We start from the raw sequence: 19,802 nt of genomic DNA on the forward strand, positions 1-19,802 counted from the left end.
CTGCAGTGACACCCAGAGGTCAAACAGAGAATTCTTATCACTGTTCTCTGACTTGCTACAGTATTGCATGTAGCACCATGTGACCTTACCTTTGGTATTCAGAAGAATATACATTTTCCTAACCAAGACTCGGGCTAAAATCCAACAACCTTAGATAATATTGTTAAAGAGGTAAATTAATAGAATTCAGTGCATACCGTATATTTATGGTAATTACAACCTTTACTGTTCTCAATGCCCACACAGAAAAGATACTTGTCTTGCGCTGAGCAAATAAAATTGGCCTGTGTAATTCAAGGGCCTCTGACTGCCTTAAACTCACTGGGTGCTCAAATTGAAGCTCCTGTCCATCAAAGGTATTACAAAATAGTCCTGACTCTTGCACCCATGTTTTTACTCAATCACAGGCATTACATTACCCTAGTAAGACCAACCATACCCCCCTGAGTACTTCAAGAACAGCATGCTTGGTATAATGGACAGACTGCTATGTGATTTGTGGATATGTGCCTTATTATTTGAATGACCTATCAGACAGATCCCCATCTAAATCTAAGAGTGGCAATAAAATCATGCAAACCAAGGTCATCTTGAAATATGCATAATTCCACCCTTGCTCTTGGGTGTGAGAATTATTTAGACTATAAGATATATTCTGTGCAGATATAGTTCACAGAAATTGACCGTAAGCCCTCATTTTGTAAATGGAGGCATAAAAGTGAAAAAGAAAGGAACTTATGATGCACCTTGATAAAACTTTGATTCAGCCTCAACTAGAATAAGCATTGTATCCAATTCTGGTCACCATACCTTAGGAACAATGTGAAGGCATTAGTGAGGGTGCAGAAAAGATTTATGAGAATGTTTCCAGGAATGAGGGACTTCATCACGTCCATGGATTGGAGAAGTTGGGGTTGTTCACCTTAGAGAAGAGATGGTCAAAAGGAGATTTGACCAAGTGATCAAACTTTGAGGGGTCTAGACAGCGTGGATAGTGTGACTGTTCCCATTGGTGGAAGGGCCGAGAACCAGAGGACATTGAATCATGATGATTGGCAAAGGAACCATCATTGATGTGAAAACATTTATTTTGCGAGTCGTTATGACCTGGAATGCATTACCTGAGAGTGTGATGGAAGCTGATACACCAAGGACTTTCAAAAGGGAATTGACTAAAGACCCGACAAGAAAATATTTGCAGGGCAACAGGGACAGGGTGGGGGAATGGGGCTAGCTAAGTTGTTCTTGTAGAGAGCTGGCACAAACATGACAGATTTGAATGGCCTCTTTTGTTGTAATATGTTATGATTATTTTATATAAAATTTTCTCTCTATTCCCTTCAGTGGCCTTTTATGTAAAGTGAGTGCAGGCAATGAAAATGCATGGCTCACAACATGTCACTTAGCTGCCTTGGCGAAGTTGGAACCTTATCTAATTCCGCTGGTTGTTGCCTTTAGATCTTGGGGAAAGGTAAGAAATTCATTACTTTTTAAAAAGTGGTTTGGTAACTAAAGTTAACACGTTTGACTTTAGATTATTTTATGCTACACTGTTTCTCCACATTTTAAATTTAAATAAATGCTTTTCCTTTTTGTTTAGTTGTATTTAATTTGCTTTTGACTTTATTTTTGCTTGGTTTGCCTCAGGATGAGAATTTTTAGGCACTGGTAGATTTTAACTTTTCTTACCCTTCCTGAATAGGAAATGATTGCATCATTGCATCCAAATCCCAAACACGTTTGGAGCAAGCTTATGGTAGAATTGATAGGGTGGGAGTGCAGTGGTTCAATCCTGGCCCCAAGTCACTGTCCGTGTGGAGTTTGCACATTCTCCCAGTGTCTGCGTGGGTCTCGCAACCCAAAGATGTGCAGGATAGGTAGATTTGCCACACGAAATTGCCTCTTAATTGGAAAAAAACCGAATTGGGTACTTTAATTTTTTTTTAAATTGAGTGCTGTCCATTGTTCAGAACAACATCTTATTTGTATTTAGTACCTTTCATGCAGTGAAACATCCCATGTACTTTACTTGGACGTGAACAGAAGGAAGGAAAATACTAGACAAGAAGGTGCAGTTAATTTTGAAGTGATTTTGAAAATGAAAGAAGTAACATAGCAAAGAGGTTTATGAGGAGAATTCCTGAGTACAGGTTTGTAGAATGAGAGAGTTAAAAACTAAAGGTACTTCCTGTTGTAGGGTATAGGTTACACTTCTGCTGCAACTAGAGGAAGATGTTCTTGTCCACTAATTTTGTGGAAAAGATAATAACATGTAGTTTGATGTTGACAGTATAACATCTACGAGATTGAGAATTATACCTGACAGAATTTTACTGCATCCACTACCGCTTTATTAACAAAAAGCTGACAACTTGACTTACAAGCATTTTTTAAAAACATATTGTTACCTTCCAGGTAGTCAGTCTAGGTTGGCTGCATGCCGATTTGATCTGGTCTGACTCGGACGTTTCCAGAATCCTTGATGGTCTTGTTCCGATGTTGCTGTGCCAAAGAGGGTTTCTTGCCCCCCCTTTTATCCTTTGGCTGTGCAAAAACTGTCCTAGTGTCTGATCCTTCTCTGCCCCTTGGTTAGTTTCAGGGGTATGTGATTTGCCTTGCATATTGCTGTTGCACATAATTGCCTAACCACAGGTCGTCTGGTGTACTTGCCTGTCTCTTTCAAATTCAACCATCTCACAGGTGGCCATGCAACTGCCTGAGAGTCTTGAGTTATTGTTTGTATCAAAGATTCTTTGAGAAAACAACTGTAGCAATTCTTTAGAAAAACCTGTTTTGCACGCACAGCATTTTCTAAGAATTGTAACTTGTTACAAGAACTGTCAGGTCAATTCCATAGCACCTTTACAGCAAATTTAAGCATATCCTTACAGCAAGAAGAATGAGAATTTCTTCTCTCAGGTGCTTCAGGTTGACTTTTTTCATATATAACTAAGAAAAATCTGGTGTGTATATTTACTGTTAGCAAATTTTACTACCCTTTTGCACTGCACCATCATCACCAACCTCTGTACTTAATAGGGGTAGATTTGTTGACTACACACTGACTCTCATTGTTAACGTTCTTTGTTACCCTTTGTGGGTTAGGTGGATTGGCCATGCTAAATTGCCCCTTAGTGTCCAAATGGTTAGCTGGAGTTACTGGGTTATGGAGATAGGGTAGAGGCGTGGGCTTAAGTAGGGTGCTCTTTCCCAGGGCCGGTGCAGACTCGATGGGCTGAATGGCCTCCTTCTGCACTGTAAATTCTATGACTTCTGAGCATTCACTCAATGCTACCCCTTAATTGGTATCCTTCCCTGAGACACCCAAAACCACACTCATGGCTCACTATTTTTTTTAAATGTTTTTATTAAGGCATCAAACACAACCAAAAGCAAAAAGAGAACAAATAGGAAATCTCTTAACAAATAAATAACCAACCCCCGCCCCTCCATCTCTGCCTCCTTTTTTAATCCCGAAGTCCCATCGTCCCAACTCCCTCTGCTGACTTAACTATCCGTGAAGAAATCGATAAAGGGTTTCCATCTCCGGGGCAAATCCCTCCACACACCCTCTCAAGGCGAACTTGATTTTATTTCCCTCTCTCGCCCTCTGGATCCCAGGTCTTCCAACACTTCTGGACTCGGGAATTCCTTCCCCCCCAGACATCATGTAAGCGAGCCCCCGCCAAAATCCCTCCCGCTTCGGACCGGCCCAAAACATGTGGACATGGTTCACAGGGCCCCCCACCCACATCTATCCTCCACCCCCCTCAAAAAACCTGATCATTCTGGCCACCGTCATATGTGTCCTGTGGACTACTTTAAGATGAATGAGGCTAAGCCGAGCGCACAAAGAGGATGCATTCACCCTTCTCGGAGCCTCCTCCTATAACCCAGCCTCTAGCAGCCTCCCCAGCTCTTCCTCTCACTTTCACTTAACTTGTCCTATTGAGGTGCCCTGCCAGTCCATTAATTCTTTGTTAATCTCCAACACCAACCCCTAATTTCGACACCACTTTGTCCTGTTCCCCCGGAAGTGGCAGTTCAGGAAAGGATGGCACCTGTTTCCTCACATAATCCCGAATCTGTAAGTACCGGAACCCATTCCCGCTGGACAGCACATACTCCTCTACTAAGCCCTCTAAGTTCTAAAGCTGCCACACACGAACAGGTCTCCAAACCGCTCGATCCCCGCCCACAACCATCCCCGGAACCGGACCTAGTCCACAAACCCCTGCCTGTCCCAAACTGCCCCAGTACTTCTCACTAATATTCCCAATCAAAGGCTTTTTCCACGTCCATAGCGACCGCCACCTCCACATTCCGTCCCTCCAAGGGCCTCATTATAATGTTCAACTGACACCTAGCGTTAGCTTCCCCTTTACAAACCCCGTCTAGTCTTCTCCTATCACCCCCGGAACACAGTCCTCAATCCTCGAGGCCAAGGTCTTTGCCAACAACTTGGCGTCTACATTTAGCAGCGATATCAGGTGGTAGGACCCACACTGCTCAGGATCATATTGAGGCCTGCGATAATGTAGGGAGAAGCTCCCCCTTGTCCCTCGCCTCACTAAATGCCCTTACCAGCAGGGGTCCCAGGTCACCCAAAAACATTTTCTAGAATTCTACCGGAAAACCATCTGGGCCCGGGGCCTTCCCTGACTGCATTGCCCCCATACCCTCCATCACCACCACCAGTTCAATGGATGCTCCCAAACCCTCTAACCGGTCCTCTTCCATCTTTGGGAACTCCAACCTGCCCAGGAATCGCCACTTTACCCCCACCGGGTCCAATACCACTCCACCCCTACTGTCCTTCACCCTCCAATCTCCGTCGCTGCTTCCTGAGTTGGTGAGCCAGCATCCTACTAGTCTTTCCCCCCCCCCCCCCCCACTCTTACACCGCCCCACTGAACTGACCCTCCGCTACTGCCCGCCTGCCTTCCCCGTGAACACCAGCCCGAACTCCATCTGCTTCAACAATCCTGCCCCTGGGTTCTCCGAATACCTCCTGTCCACCCGCAGAATCTTGCCCACCAGCCTTGCCATCTCTGCTCACTACTCCTTCCCCCGATGCGCCTGGATCGAAATGAACTTCCCCCTAATTACTGGCTTGAGTGCCTCCCACAGCGTGGTGGCCTAGGCCTCACCTGTATCATTTAGTTCCACGTACCCCCGGATGGAGGCCCTCACCCGTTCACACACCTCCTCATCCGCTAACAATCTTGCGTCCAGCTTCGAATGCGGACACTGGGTCCAGTTGCAAGTCCACCCAAATGCACCGGCACCGCAACTCCGCGTTTTTATGTCTAATCCCGAATGAAAGACTTTCCCTACCCACCCTTTCCTCAGCCTTGACTGATTCCCGATCTTCAAGTGTGTTTCTTGTAAAAAGGCCGTGTCTTCCAGATCCTCGGCTGTGTGAAGACACCCGACCGTTTTACTGCCGCATTCAGCCCCCTCGCGTTCCATGTGACCAACCTGGTCGGAGGCACCCTGCCCCCCTCCCCTGCCGATCAACCATACGCCTTCTTAGGCCAGCCACCGGCCATGCGACCCTCCAGGCTCACCCTCGGATGTTCACCGTCACCACTCTCTCCCATGCTATGCCACAGCAACAACACTTTTGTTAGCAGCCCTCCCTTCCTTCCCTTAAACAAAACAGCTACCACACCCCTCTCTGCTACAGTAACCACCTGATCACCCGCTCACGTTAACTAGCTCAACCAGCTAGCCTGGCAGCCCCCGCACAAGGCACCTAAGCCCCGCCCCACTCGCACAGCTCACAAACAACAATTTTTTTTAAAAGGTGCACTCGCCCTCAATCACAACAAAAAGTTCTCCAACAATCAACAAAAAAAAGATGCAGGAAAAAAACGATTGAAAAAACACCCATCTCACACCTCCCCCACAGTTCAACGTCCTCCTTCTCCTGCCAGTCCATTGTCTCTTCAAAACTTGTTCACCTCCTCTGGTGTTCCAAACTAATGTTCTTGGCTATTAAAGGTCACCTAGAGGCATCCCAAATTTCACCCCCTAAGAGGGCAGCCTTCACCCAATTAAACGGGGCTCTCCTCTTTGCCAAGTCCATGCCCAGACCCTGGTATACCCGAACCTCGCTCCCCTCTCTGCCTCGCCTATCTCAGTATCTTCTTGTCCAGGAACCGGTAAAGACGCACCACCATCGCCCTCAGTGGCTCATTTGTTTGCGGCTTCCCCGTCAGCACCCTGTGTGCTTGATTGATCTCCAGAGGCCGGTCATAGGCCCCCTCCCCATCAACTTCTCCAACATCTTGGCTACATATGTAGCAGTGTCTGCTCCCTTGATGCCTTCAGGCATCTCCACGATTCTTAGATTCTGTCTCTGGGAGTGGTTCTCCAAGTTCTCCACCTTCTCATTTAACCACTTCTGGGTCTCCCGCATCACACCTATTTCGGTCGTCAACAAGGCAAGCAGCTCCTCGTGCTCCCCCACCACCTCCTCCACTTTCCGAATAGCCTGAGCCTGCGACTCCAGCCTTTCCTCCACACGATCAATTCCCCCTTTCAACGTTTCCTCCACCTTGGCTAGGCCCTCCTGGGCCTCCCTCCTCTGTTGGCTAAACTGGTTCACCAGTTGCTCCGTCGACCACTGGGCAGGCAAGGTGGACCCTTTACCCTACACCATCTTGACCTGTGCCACACAAAGATTCTCCTGTTCCGACTGCTCCCTTCTTCTCGACCCGCTTCTGCTCTGTGGCTCCATCAAGCAGCGCTACCAGTGGAGTTAAACTTTTCTCCATTCACCTCTGCATCTTTTTTCTGCAAATATCCAACCAACAAACGGGGGAAAAGGTCCCAAAAAACAGCCTCGAGCAGAAGCTGCCAAATGTGCGACCACTCACACCATGGCCGCCACCAGAAGGCTCCTGGACTCACTAGTACCTTAACTTTAAAGTGAAAACAGGAGTTCCCCAAACTTAATTCCCCAGATATCTGCAGTATTTCTTCCTCAAGAGTTTTAGACTTTCTGCCTGCATTCTCAAGTATCCACACACTGAGTGACTGAACTACCCTTCTTTCTTTTCCTCTGTCTCTTGATATCTGTTGCGAGGCCTGATTGTTTGACTTTGTTTTTGTTTTAACTTTGCTAAACGACAAATCTTTTGGTCACCCATCTCTTCACTTCAAGAGCTGTGAAAACTCATTTAAAAATGCATGTATACAAACAGAGCCTCAGACTTGCTGGCAGCCAGCTCAAAAAACTCTAAATTAACTAGACCTCTGCGTGGAGTTTGCACATTCCCCCCCATGTCTGCCTGGGTTTCACCCCCTCAACCCAAAGATGTGCAGGTTATGTGGATTGGCCATGCTAAATTGCCCCCTAATTGGGGAAAAAGTAATTGGGTACTCTAAATTTATATTAAAAATTTATTAATTAAGTAAACTAGACCCAGGTTTCACCTTTCACAACAAACCAAATGGCTTTTTTCCTGTGCTGTATGTTCCTATAATTGTAAATATGTGATTTTCTTTTAACTGAAAGAAATTTCTTACTGTTTTCAGCTTTGTCATGTTGATAGCCCAGACGAAGGCGGACTGCCACCCTATGCGTTTGCTTTGATGGTAATCTATTTTCTGCAGCAAAGGAAGGAACCTATTCTGCCTGTGTATCTCGGATTATGGGTAAGATGTCTGATTAATAGCATCTCAAATTTTAATTATCTTGTTACTTATTAGCTATCTAGGTTTTTCTTAATTGCAAGTAACATTTGAAATGTGAAAATATTTATATACTTCAAATCCTAATTTTCTTTGTTTTATCCTCAATCTGTTGAAAAGAAGAAATTGTAAAGAGTACCATAGGCATACTTTGATGAATGAAGAATGTCATCTGAATAAACACTAACAATTGGACATTGTATCAGGACAACACAACCGATGTAAAAAGAGTTGAATTGTTAATCTAAAGGCATGTTACAATTGGGGCTTTCATAGTAATTGTATGTATGCTCATTGGAATATATAAATACAATATCTTAACTGTTTTATTAAAACTTTTATTTTTTTTTAAAGCTTAAAGATTTTATGGTGCCAAACCTACCCTACTTTAATCTTAAAGGTGTGGAAAATAACCATGTTATCTGGGAATTCAAACCTGCGAGCGTGGATGATGGCAATCCTAATGAAGGAGAGGTATGTTATTCTATCTTGTGGGTAGATTCAATCATTTCTTGAACAATCATGGTAATTGAATAACTTGTCAACCACATTCCTTTGATAGGCTCCACTTGTATTTGGACTAGATGAACAAAAGTGTGTACCAGTGGGCCAGCTGTGGGTTGAATTGCTTCGATTTTATGCACTGGAATTTTCACTGGCTGATTATGTAATTTGTATACGGATCATTGAACCACTTTCTCGGGAAGCTAAAGACTGGCCCAAAAGGAGGATCGCTGTTGAAGGTATTAAAAAGAGTCTAAATGCTGTTTCTTTTCATCTTCCTGCACTCATCTTTCTAGATGATTAGAAATCCTATCTCTTATAAACCTTTCCAAGACTTTGCCCACAACAGAAGTAAGGCTCACTGGTCTATAGTTACCAGGGTTGTCTCTACTCCTCTTCTTGAACAAGGGGACAACATTTGCTATCCTCCAGTTTTCTCGCACTATTCCTGTAGACAATGACACCATAAAGATCAAAGCCAAAGGCTCAGCAATCTCCTCCCTAGCTTCCCAGACAATCCTAGGATAAATCCCATCCGGGCCGGGGGATTTATCTATTTTCACACTTTCCAGAATCGCTAACACCTCCTCCTTTTGAACCTCAAGCCCTACTAATCTAGTAGCCTGGATCTCTGTATACTCCTCGACAACATTATCTTTTTCCTGCGTGAATACTGATGAAAAATATTCATTTAGCACCTCTCCTATCTCCTTGGACTCCACGCACAACTTCCCACTACTGTCCTTGACTGGCCCTACTCTTACCTTAGTCATTCTTTTATTCCTGACATACCTATAGAAAGCTTTAGGGTTATCCTTGATCCTACCTGCCAAAGACTTCTCGTGTCCCTTCCTGGCTCTTCTTAGCTCTCTCTTTAGGGCCTTCCTAGCTAACTTGTAACTCTCGAGCGCCCTAACTGAACCTTCACGCATTTAAATGGTCATTGGATAAACATATGGATGATAAGGGAATAGTGTAGATGGGCTTCAGAGTGGTTTCACAGGTCGGTGCAACATCGAGGGCCGAAGGGCCTGTACTGCTCTGTAATGTTCTATGTTCCTTGCAGTTGTTAGGGAGATTATGCATTTGGTATACTATTGGACGTTAATATTTTGTGATTCTAAGTTGTCCCTAAATATTCTGCATTGACATCTTGGGTTGATACATTGCTTAAAGTAGGAAAGTGAGTAAATTAGATGAGGTACATTTTGTCTTAATTTATTCTTGGGATATGGGTAGTGTAGCAAAGTTCATCCCAAGTTGTACTGAAAAATTGATGGCACTTGCGCTGTTGTCACCTCCCAAATCCTTCTTTCTGGAATTTTACTTTGACCCCTCCAATCTGATTTCCACCCCTGCCAGTACCAAAACTGCTCTTGTCAAACGACATCCAATGTGACTAATCAAGCTAATCTATTCCTCCTCATCCTTCTTGACCCGCCTGAAACCCTCCAATCCCTCTTCTCCATTGTCCAGTTGGGTGGGGACTGCACTTGCTTTGTACCATTCTGATCTATTTAATCATAGGGGAAGGTGATGGCACAGTGGACTAGTAATCCAGAGACAGGTGACAGGAAAATGATCTGGAGACCTGGGTTTGAATCCCACCACAGCTGGTGATGGAATTAAAAAAATAAATAAATTTAGAGTGCCCAATTCATTTTTTCCAATTAAGGGGCAAGTTATCGTGGCCAATTCATCTTCCCTGCACATCTTTGGGTTGTGGGGGTGAAACTCCCCAAACACAGGAAGAATGTGCAAACCACACGGACAGTGATCCAGAGCCGGGATCGAACCTGGAACTTCGGCGCCGTGAGACAGCAATGCTAACCACTGTGCCACCATGTTGCCCGTTGATGGAATTTAAATTCAATAAAATATCTAGAATTAAAAGTGAACCATTGTAAAAAAAAATCATCTGATTCACTAATGTCCTTCAGGGAAGGAAACCGGCCATCCTTACCTGGCCTGGTCTGGCAACTCTTAAATGCCCTCTGAAATGACCTAGCAAGCCACTACTCTATTTAACCGCTATGAAAACAAAAAAAAGGAATAAAACCAGTCAGACCACCTGGCAAAAGAAACGACAACGGCAAACCCAACTCTGCCGAACGTGCAAAGTCCTAACACTAACATCTGGGGCTTGTGCCAAAGTTGGGAGAGGTGTTTCACAGATTAATTAAGCAACATAGTCATACTCACAGAATCATACCTTACAGACAATGTCCCAGACACCACTATCACCATTCCTAGGTATGTCCTGTCTCACTGGCAGGACAGACCCAGCAGAGATGGCAGCACAGTAGTATACTGTTGGACGGAGTTGCCCTTGGCGTACTCACCATCGACTCTGGACTCCAGGAAGTCACATGGGCAAGGAAACCACCTGCTGATTACCATGTACCGGCCCCCATCAGCTGATGAATCAGAACTCCATGTTGAACTCCACTTGGAGGAACCACTGAGGGTGGCAACGGTGCTGAATATACTCTGGGTGGGAGACTTCAATGCCCATCACCAAGGGTAGCTCAGTAGTACACTCCAGACTGAACTGGCCGGATCCTAAAGGACATAGCTGCTAGACTGGGGCTGCAGCAGGTGGTGAGGGAATCAACAAGAGCGAAAAACATACTTGACCTCAACCTCACAACCTGCCTGCTGCAGATGCATCTGTCCATGACAGTATCGGTAGAAGTGACCACCGCACAGTCCTTGTGGAGACACAGTCCTGTCTTCACATTGAGGATACCCTCCATCGTGTTGTGTGGCACTACCACCGTGCTAAATGGGATAGACTTCAAACAGAGCTCGCAACACAAGACTAGCAACTCAAGACTGGACATCTGTAGTATTCAACCACAATCTGCCAGCTCATGGCCCTGCATATCACCAAGCCAGGTGATCAAGCCTGGTTCAATGAAGAGTGCTGGAGAGCATGCCAGGAGCAACATTGGGCAGCACGGTAGCATAGTGGTTAATACAGTTGCTTCACAGCTCGAGGGTCACAGGTTCGATTCCTAGCTTGGGTCACTGTGGAGTCTGCAGGTTCTTCCCGTTTGTGCGTTGGTTTCCTCCGGGTGCTGCGGTTTCTTCCTACAGTTCAAAGATGTGCAGGTTAGGTGGATTGGCCATTCTAAATTGCCCTTTAGTGTCCAAAAAGGTTAGGTTAGGTTACGGGGATAAAGGGGATAGGGTGGAGGTGTGGGGCGCTCTTTCCAAGAGCCAGTGCAGACTCGATGGGCTGAATGGCTTCCTTCTGCACTGTAAAATTCTATGATTAGGATTACCGAAAAGTGAGGTGTCATAGAACATAGAACAGTACAGCACAGAACAGGTCCTTCGGCCCTCGATGTTGTGCCGAGCAATGATCACCCTACCTAAACCCACGTATACCCGTAACCCAACAATCCCCCCATTAACCTTACACTACGGGCAATTTAGCATGGCCAATCCACCTAACCCGCACATCTTTGGACTGTGGGAGGAAACCGGAGCACCCGGAGGAAACCCACGCACACAGGGGGAGGACGTGCAGACTCCACACAGACAGTGACCCAGCCGGGAATCGAACCTGGGACCCTGGAGCTGTGAAGCATTGATGCTAACCACCATGCTACCGTGAGGCCCCATACCGTGTCGACCTGATAACGCTACAACATAGGACTACTTGTGTGCCAAACAGCATAAGCAGCAAGTAATAGACAGAGCTAAGTGATTCCAGAACGGACGCATCAGATCTAAGCTTTGTAGTCCTGCCACATCCAGTCGTGAATGGAGGCAATTAAACAACTCGCTGGAGGAGGAGGCTCCACAAATATCCCCAACCTCAATGATGGATGAACCCAACACATAAGTGCAAAAGACAAGGCTGAGACATTCGTAACAATCTTCAGCCAGAAGTGCCGAATGGATGATCCATCTCGGTCACCTCCGGAAGACCCCAGCAATACAGATGTAATTCTTCTGCCAAAACAACCCACTCCACATGATATCAAGAAACGGCTGAAGGCACTGGATACTGCAAAGGCTATTGGCCCTCACAATATATTGGCAATAGTACTGAATACTTGTGCTCCAGAACTTGTTGCATCCTTAGCCAAACTGTTCCAGTACAGCTCCAGCACCAACATCTACCCTGCAATGTGGAAAATTGCCCAGGTGTGTCCTGTGCACGAGAAACATGACAAATCCAACCCAGTCAATTACTGCCCCATCAGTCTACTCTCCATCATCAGCAAAGTGATGGAAGGAGTCATCAACAGTGCTATCAAGGGGCACTTACTCAGCAATAACCTGCTCATGGATGCTCAGTTTGGGTTCCGCCAGGGACACTCGGCTCCTGACCTCATTACTGCCTTGGTTCAAACATGGACAAAAGAGCTGAATACAGAGGTGAGGCGAGAGTGACTGCCCTTGACATCAAGGCAGTATTTGATGGAGTATAGCATTAAGGAGCCCTAGCTAAACTGGAGTCAATCGGAATAAGGGGGAAAACTCTCGGCAGGTTTGAATCATACCTTGCACAAATGAAGATGGTTGCGGTGGTTGGAGGTCAATCATCTCAGCTCCAGGACATCACTACAGGAGTTCCTCAGGGTAGTCCTAGGCCGAACCATCTTCAGCTGCTTCATCAATGACCTCCCTTCCATCATAAGGTCGAAAGTGGGGAAGTTTGTGGACGACTGCACAATGTTCAGCACCATTCATAACTCCTTAGATAATGAAGCAGTCCATATCCAAATGCTGCAGGACCTGGACAATATCCAGGCTTGGGGTGACAAGTTACATTCGCGCCGCACAAGTGCCAAACAATGACCATCTCCTACAAGAGAGGGTCTAACCACCGACCCTTGACATTACCATTGCTAAATCCCCCACAATCAACATCCTAGGGGCTACCATTCATCAGAAACTGAACTGGACTAGCCACATTAATAATGTGGCTACCAGAGCAGGTCAAAGGCTGGAAATCCTGCAGTGAGTAACTCACTTCCTGAACCCCCCTCCCCAGCTGTACACCATCTACAAGGCACAAGTCAGGAGTGTAATGGAATACTCTCCAATTGCTTGGATGCGTGCAGCTCCAGCAACACTCAAGAAGCTCAACACCATCCATGACAAAGCAGCCCGCTTGATTGCTCCTCCTTCCACAAACATTCAAACCCTCCACCACCAACGAACAGTAGCAGCTGTGTGGACCACCTACAAGATGCACCCAAGGAATCCAGGGGTGTGGTCTAGCACCGGCGCCACGTGGAACACAATCAATTCCAATAAAAAAACGTGTGGGATTTGTCAGGTCCTGATTGGCACTCGGGAGGCTGACAAGCTGCAGCCCCATATACACGTTACAATCCCTACACACGCTCATCCCAGCTAACAAGACGGCACTGGTTGTGCTGGAGTGTGCCCATACAGCTGATGGTTTGACTGGGGCCAAAGGAGATGGCCAGGGGGCACCTATATGGCCCATGGCCCTAAGTTCACAGTGGGCTGTCGGCAAAGCGCACTGCATGGCTGCTTTCCAGAAGCGGCAATGGTGCTCCATGCCCGTTCACCCTGACCCCACAGCCCACCTCCTGGCCAACCACCGTTAGTTCCCCGGCCAGCGGCACAACTGTCAGCAGAAAACTATGGTGATGTTGGATATTTTCAGTATGCCCTCTGCCTCCCTCAGCAGCCATGACGCCAGTTTCACAATTTTTAAAAGCATAAGTGAACCGCGCTGTCGGGAACTCGGCCCATCATTTGAGGCGCAGGATTGCGGAGGTCCCAGAGATTACCGAGTCAGGACCACGAATGATATGCAAATGGTGTTTACTGTACATGCATTCCGGACCGCATTGATGCCGCTGTCGAGGTGATGGAGAATTGCAATTTGGCGTTGAATCGCCGCCCACTGCAATTTTGGCATTGGAACTTATTCGCTTCCCAATCACGTTTCGGGATTTCGGCGTCAACCAACAGAGAATCCTGCCCATAGTCTCCTAAATGGAGAATTCACCCCATTGTCTTTGGTCCCCATCGCAAACTCCTTTCCTTGACTATTGAATTCCTTCTCTCTTGGGTTGTACCAAACTATTCATAACTTTGACTTCATATTCAACCCCAAGCTGAACTTCTGAACCCATATCCAGTCCATCATAAAGATTGCCTATTTTACCTCCACAACAGCACCCACTCGTGTGACTATTTTAGCGTATTTGCTAGACAAACGCACATTTGTGTTTTATTCACTTCAAACTCGACAATTCAAATATTCTCTTCGCCCAGCCTGCCAGACACCACTTTCCACAGAAACCAGTTCATCCAAAACACTGCTGCCTTTCTTCTACCAAGTAATTATCACCCATCACTCCTGCCCTTATTGGTCCTCAAACAACACATTTAAAATGTTCATTCTGGTGTTTAAATGTTCCCCAGTTGTTTAACTCTGACTTTATACATTTCTTCCACCTTTTTGCCTCACCATCAGTGGCCATGCCTTCAGTCATCTAGATCCTACCATCTTGAATTTCACCCTGAATTCCTACACCTCTATCCTTCTCACTTAATTTTGAGATGTTCCTTGATATATACCTCTTGATGGAACTTTTGGTCACCATTCCTAATAACTCCTCCTTTGGCTTGGCATCTGTATTTTCCTGTGACAGTGGGATCTCGCTTCCAGCAGTAAGGACATTGACTACATTGACTAAATTAGATAGCTCCAGCTTCATGAACATTGTAGTGGCTATATTCATCCTGGATAGTGGAAAATATACTATTGTATTGCTGATGTTTGTAACAAACCTCCGCCTTGCTTTTATAGCCTAGTTGTTTATATGGTTGATCCATTTAAGATCAGATTACAGCGTGAATTTTCAGATTTGATTTTGGGGAACTTGACGGTAGTGGTTCCATTGAGCCTTTTGGGAGATGGCTGGGCTTTCTCTTAATTGTCCAAGTTGGAGCATGTTGACACAATACTTTAAAAATAATGGAGCTGCCTATCCATCTTTGGTTGACATTGCTTATAACAGTCATTGTCTTATTAATTTTTCATCATCACCTTCTTTATAATTTGTCTGTCCCTACATAATTTGAGAGTGGGTTCAAAGGTTTGATAAACTACTTAAAATGTGCGATAAGGAAAGAAAGCCTTCTGTTCTTATGAATGTAGTCTTGCATTTACACTAACGAGCATAAAAGACAACTTCAAATAGAATGATGTGGAGATGCTGGCGTTGGCCTAGGGTGAGCACAGTAAGAAGTCTTACAACACCAGGTTAAAGTCCAACTGGTTTGTTTCGAATCACTAGCTTTCACCTGAGGAAGGAGCTGTGCTCCGAAAGCTGGTGATTCAAAACAAACCTGTTGGACTTTAACCTGGTGTTGTGAGACTTCTTATAGTGTACAAATAGAATAAAACGTTTGGGAACTAAGAATATGTATGGATACTGACCAATCTCTTGCAAAGAAAGTGGTTGAAATGTTTGATCTGTCCAGGGTTAAATATTTTGACCTAGTGAAAATTATCGAGTTTCACATTTTTCTCTGAAATGTAATAATTCATAACTTGAACAAGAGCTCCTAGCCTATTTGCTTATCGTTCTACATTGTTAATATGCAAAAAGGTCTCTTACATGATTTGCTGCTTTTTATTATTTCAGGTGCCGCAAAATGTAATCTTGGTAGTCCTAGATATACTCTTGCTCTAAAATACTCAAATGCCCGTGAAATTGACTTGTGAACAAACTAGAGAATTGAATAAATAAGGTGTTGGCTGTGAAATGTAGTTACCGACCATCATTAATCGTGTATTTGTTTTCCTCCAGATCCATACTCTGTAAAGAGAAATGTTGCACGAACACTCAATAGCCAAATGGTATATGACTATATCATTCATTGTTTAAGAGCAACTTACATGTATTTCGCACTGCCCAAATACAAGTCATCAAAGTTCAAGAAAATAGACAATGCAAAAATTAATTCTAAAGGGGCATCTAATGTTGTGGCAGATCAACAGAAATTGCTTGAACTTCACCCCTCGAAGACACCGCTAAGTAGTATGGCATCTGCCATCTCAGCAGAGAGCTCCAATGGAAAATGCCCACAGTTGCATGATAATGCTATATGTAAAGATGGTGAAAATCAGCCTTCTGAAGATTCCTGTAGAAACCTACAAATAGCACAAGAGTGTGGGAGCGAGAGCTATACAGAGGAAGAGCTGATATCTGATTTACAAAAAATGAGAATTACTGGAGATAATGTTCATGAGGATGATCTAAATCAACCAGAAGGTGAAGATAAACACAGTGATGAACTTTTAGAGAGTGGAAATGATGAAGAACTGTTTGATATATCTGGAGAGCAGAAAGGCAATTCAACTGTTACTGATGGGATACGAAATTTCGAACAATCTACAGAAGCAGATAATGAGACCTCTAGTGATGAAGAAATGGATGTGAAGCATACAAATTGTTACAGAGATCACTTTCATTCCAAAAACCTTTCAAATTCTGAGTGTTTTCTGAGTCCTTGGAACCTGGAAAGTGATGGTTTTGGTGCGGAAGACTCCAGCCTACTGGAAGCAAAACATGAGGGAACAAAACTGAATAATGAAGCTAAAGAAAACTCCAGTGCCGATGAATTACATAATTTCTCTAAAAAGCCAATGCAGCATCACAGAGGGACATTAAGCAGGAATGAAGAGGGGGAGGAAGAGGATGATGATGATGATGAGGTGGAACTGAAATTCACTTCATGGGTTCATCTGGATGGTCTTACAGCTGAAGACGAAATTGAGCATGTATACACTGAGTCTAGTGAAGATGCTAATCAGTCTGACGAAGATGGAGTAATTGATCATGAATTTCTGAACTGGAAGGGACATACACCAATAAAGTGTGGAAATGATGTACCACCTCAGCCAGTCAGATGTACTACTGCAAATGAAATAGCTACGAAGCAGAAACACAAAATAAATAAGGAAACTCTTCTTGTGGAAATTGGAACGGCTTTACATGGAAATGAATCGCAGAGCAGTGATGACATGTTTTATATGTTCAGTAAAGCTGTTTTTACAAGGGGCAAGGTAATACCCACCTTCAAAAACATTTTATTCTCTTGTGAGAGAGCCTAGGACCAGAGGGCATAATCTCAGAATAAGAGGTCGTCCATTTAAGACAGAGATGAGGGGGAATTTCTTCTTTGGGGGTGGTAAATCTGTGGAATTCTTTACCACAGAGAGCTGTAGAGGTTGGGTCATTAAGTATGTTCGAGGCTGAGATAGACAAATTTTTAATCAGTAGGAAATCAAGGATGATTGGGATAAGGTAGGAAAGTGGAGTTGATCAACCATGATCTCATTGAATGGCAGAGCAGACTTGATGGGCTGAGTGGCTTATTTCTGTTCCTACGTCTTATCGTATAAACTGGTGCTGCGTTTTGATTAGTTGCTTGAATATTTTGAGTCTGTTGTTCAGAATGGTTAAAGTACAGAAAAAAATATTTGCATAAACTTTCACGATTTTGCTAAGGTTACTGCATTCAGCAACTGCTTTGATTGCATTAATTTTTCTGGAAAAGAATTACTATCACCGTCTCTCTAAAATAGGCTTCCATAATAGTATGCAGCTTGTGTAAGCGAGAAGGACACTTAAAGCCTGATTGTCCAGAGGATTTCAAAAAAGTTGACCTTGATCCATTGCCACAATTGACTCCAAGGTTTCTGAGTGTCCTGGATAAAGTTTCTCCTCAGTGTTTGTGTAAGTACATGCCTTGTTTTATGTTTTTTTTTTAAACAACATATTTAATACTTAAAAGAATGAGGAATCTTAAGTTTTCATAAGAAATTAGGTGTTTTTCTCTGGTTTAAACCAGAACATTGGGCGCAATTCTCCCAAAGGGAGACAAACAGCCGATGCCGGAGTGAAACCCGGAGTGTTTCACTCCGGCGTCAGAGGCCGCACCTCGCCCCCTATTCTCTCTCTCTCTCTCTGCCCCCTCACCCCTCCCGGGGGGCTAGGAACACCGGCACGTGAATTCCACGTGCCGGGCCTTAACGCAACACGCCATTTTGGGGGGGGGGGGGGAATCGCGGGGGGTGATTCGCCCAGCCCTCCCACGATTCTCCCACCCGGCATGGGGTGCGGAGAATCGCGCCCATCATCTTCCAAACCAACGACCACTGCCATCTAGAAGGACAAGAGCAGCAGATACCTGGGAACCCCACCAGCTGGCGGTTCCACTCTGTCACTCACCACCCTGACTTGGAAATATATCACCGCTCCTTCACTGTCGCTGGGGCAACATCCTGGTACTCCCTCCCTAACAGCGCAGCGGGTGTACCTACACCGCAAGGATGGCAATGATTCAAGAAGGGAACTCACCGCCAACCTCTGAAAGGCAACTAGGGATGGGCAATAAATGCAGGCCTAACCAGCGAAGCCCACATTCCGTAAATGAATAAAATAAACACCAATAATAGGTTATTAGCGTAGTGCTGTATCATCATATTGTTAATTATATGGATTAAAAAATCATCGAATTTTATCTCTATATTCTAATTCACACATCTTTATTTTGTTTGGCAAGATGATATGAAGCAGAATGTTTTGCCTCCAATCGGGGGCGCGTGGTCACACGCCGCCAGTCGGGGGCCATTGAAAGAAGCTCTTGCAGCAATTCTCCAATTACAGCTGGCCGAATTCCCGCCGACGTAGTTCTCTCATGGTTCCACCTGGCGGGCACTCGGCATGGCGGTTGCAGACTCAGTCCGCGGCAACCTTGGTGGGGGGATCATTCATCGGGGGGTGCGGGGGCTTCAAGGCACCCAGGGTTCCAATCGGGAGCCACCGATCCACGGGCGCGCGATCTGGAGGGGGGGCCTATCTCCTTGGTGTGGGTCGGCGATGTTGCGCGGGGCGGGGCAGCCAACAGAGGCCACCGCCGTGCACATTCGCAGCCCCCGACCGGAAGTGTAGGGCCCCGTATTGGCAGCCGGAGCTGCGAGGAGCACTCCGGGGCCCTGCCAGCCCCCTGCAAATCACAGAATTATCCTGGACTTACTCCAAGTAAGTCCAGAATGATTTGCGCATGTTTTTTCATGGGCATAGCCCCATTATTGGAGAATCCCGCCCATTGTTTCCTATTTGGATCGCTCCAAAACACCCAGTAGTCTGGTCCAGGATCATCATAATTTCAACATCCAAGTACAAGATTGCTGATGATTGTGGAGACTAGATGTGTGAAGCTTTCAATGACCTCCAGCATCACAATACTGATAGATGGAGGCATGGCAACGTCCTGGACCATGATATTTGTTTTCCTGATGCTGATGGTCAAACTCGATAACGTCAAACATTTCTGCCTTTGATCCCACAGTGCCAATACTTTTTATTTTCTTTCTTTTTTATAAATTGAGTCCCCAATTATTTTATTTTCAATTAAGGGGCAATTTAGCATGGCCAATCCACCTAACCTGCACACCTTTGGGTTGTGGGGGTTCAAACCCACACAGACATGGGGAGAATGTGCAGACTCCACACGGACAGTAACCCAGGGCCGGGATTCGAGCCTGGGTCCTCAGCGCCGCAGTCCCAGTGCTAACCACT

The 19,802-nt window shown here is 45.2% G+C and overlaps 1 protein-coding gene across 6 annotated transcripts in view; it reads left to right on the forward strand.

Annotated features, from left to right (window-relative positions):
• LOC119970352 (terminal uridylyltransferase 7-like) overlaps positions 1-19,802 on the forward strand; it is a 114,525-nt gene that overhangs the window by 62,295 nt on the left and 32,428 nt on the right. For all 6 annotated transcript variants that reach the window (XR_005461592.1, XR_005461591.1, XM_038804822.1 and 3 more), the window contains exons 9-14: positions 1,345-1,471; positions 7,546-7,665; positions 8,056-8,175; positions 8,264-8,444; positions 16,023-17,281; positions 17,804-17,954. Coding sequence is in view for 4 of the 6 variants with exons in the window: in XM_038804822.1 (XP_038660750.1) it covers positions 1,345-1,471; positions 7,546-7,665; positions 8,056-8,175; positions 8,264-8,444; positions 16,023-17,281; positions 17,804-17,954 (1,958 nt within the window). In the remaining 2 variants the exon portion in view is untranslated. The remainder of the gene's footprint in view (positions 1-1,344; positions 1,472-7,545; positions 7,666-8,055; positions 8,176-8,263; positions 8,445-16,022; positions 17,282-17,803; positions 17,955-19,802) is intronic.

This window comes from Scyliorhinus canicula, chromosome 8, assembly GCF_902713615.1.
Source record: "Scyliorhinus canicula chromosome 8, sScyCan1.1, whole genome shotgun sequence".
NCBI classification, from domain to species: Eukaryota; Metazoa; Chordata; class Chondrichthyes; order Carcharhiniformes; family Scyliorhinidae; genus Scyliorhinus; species Scyliorhinus canicula.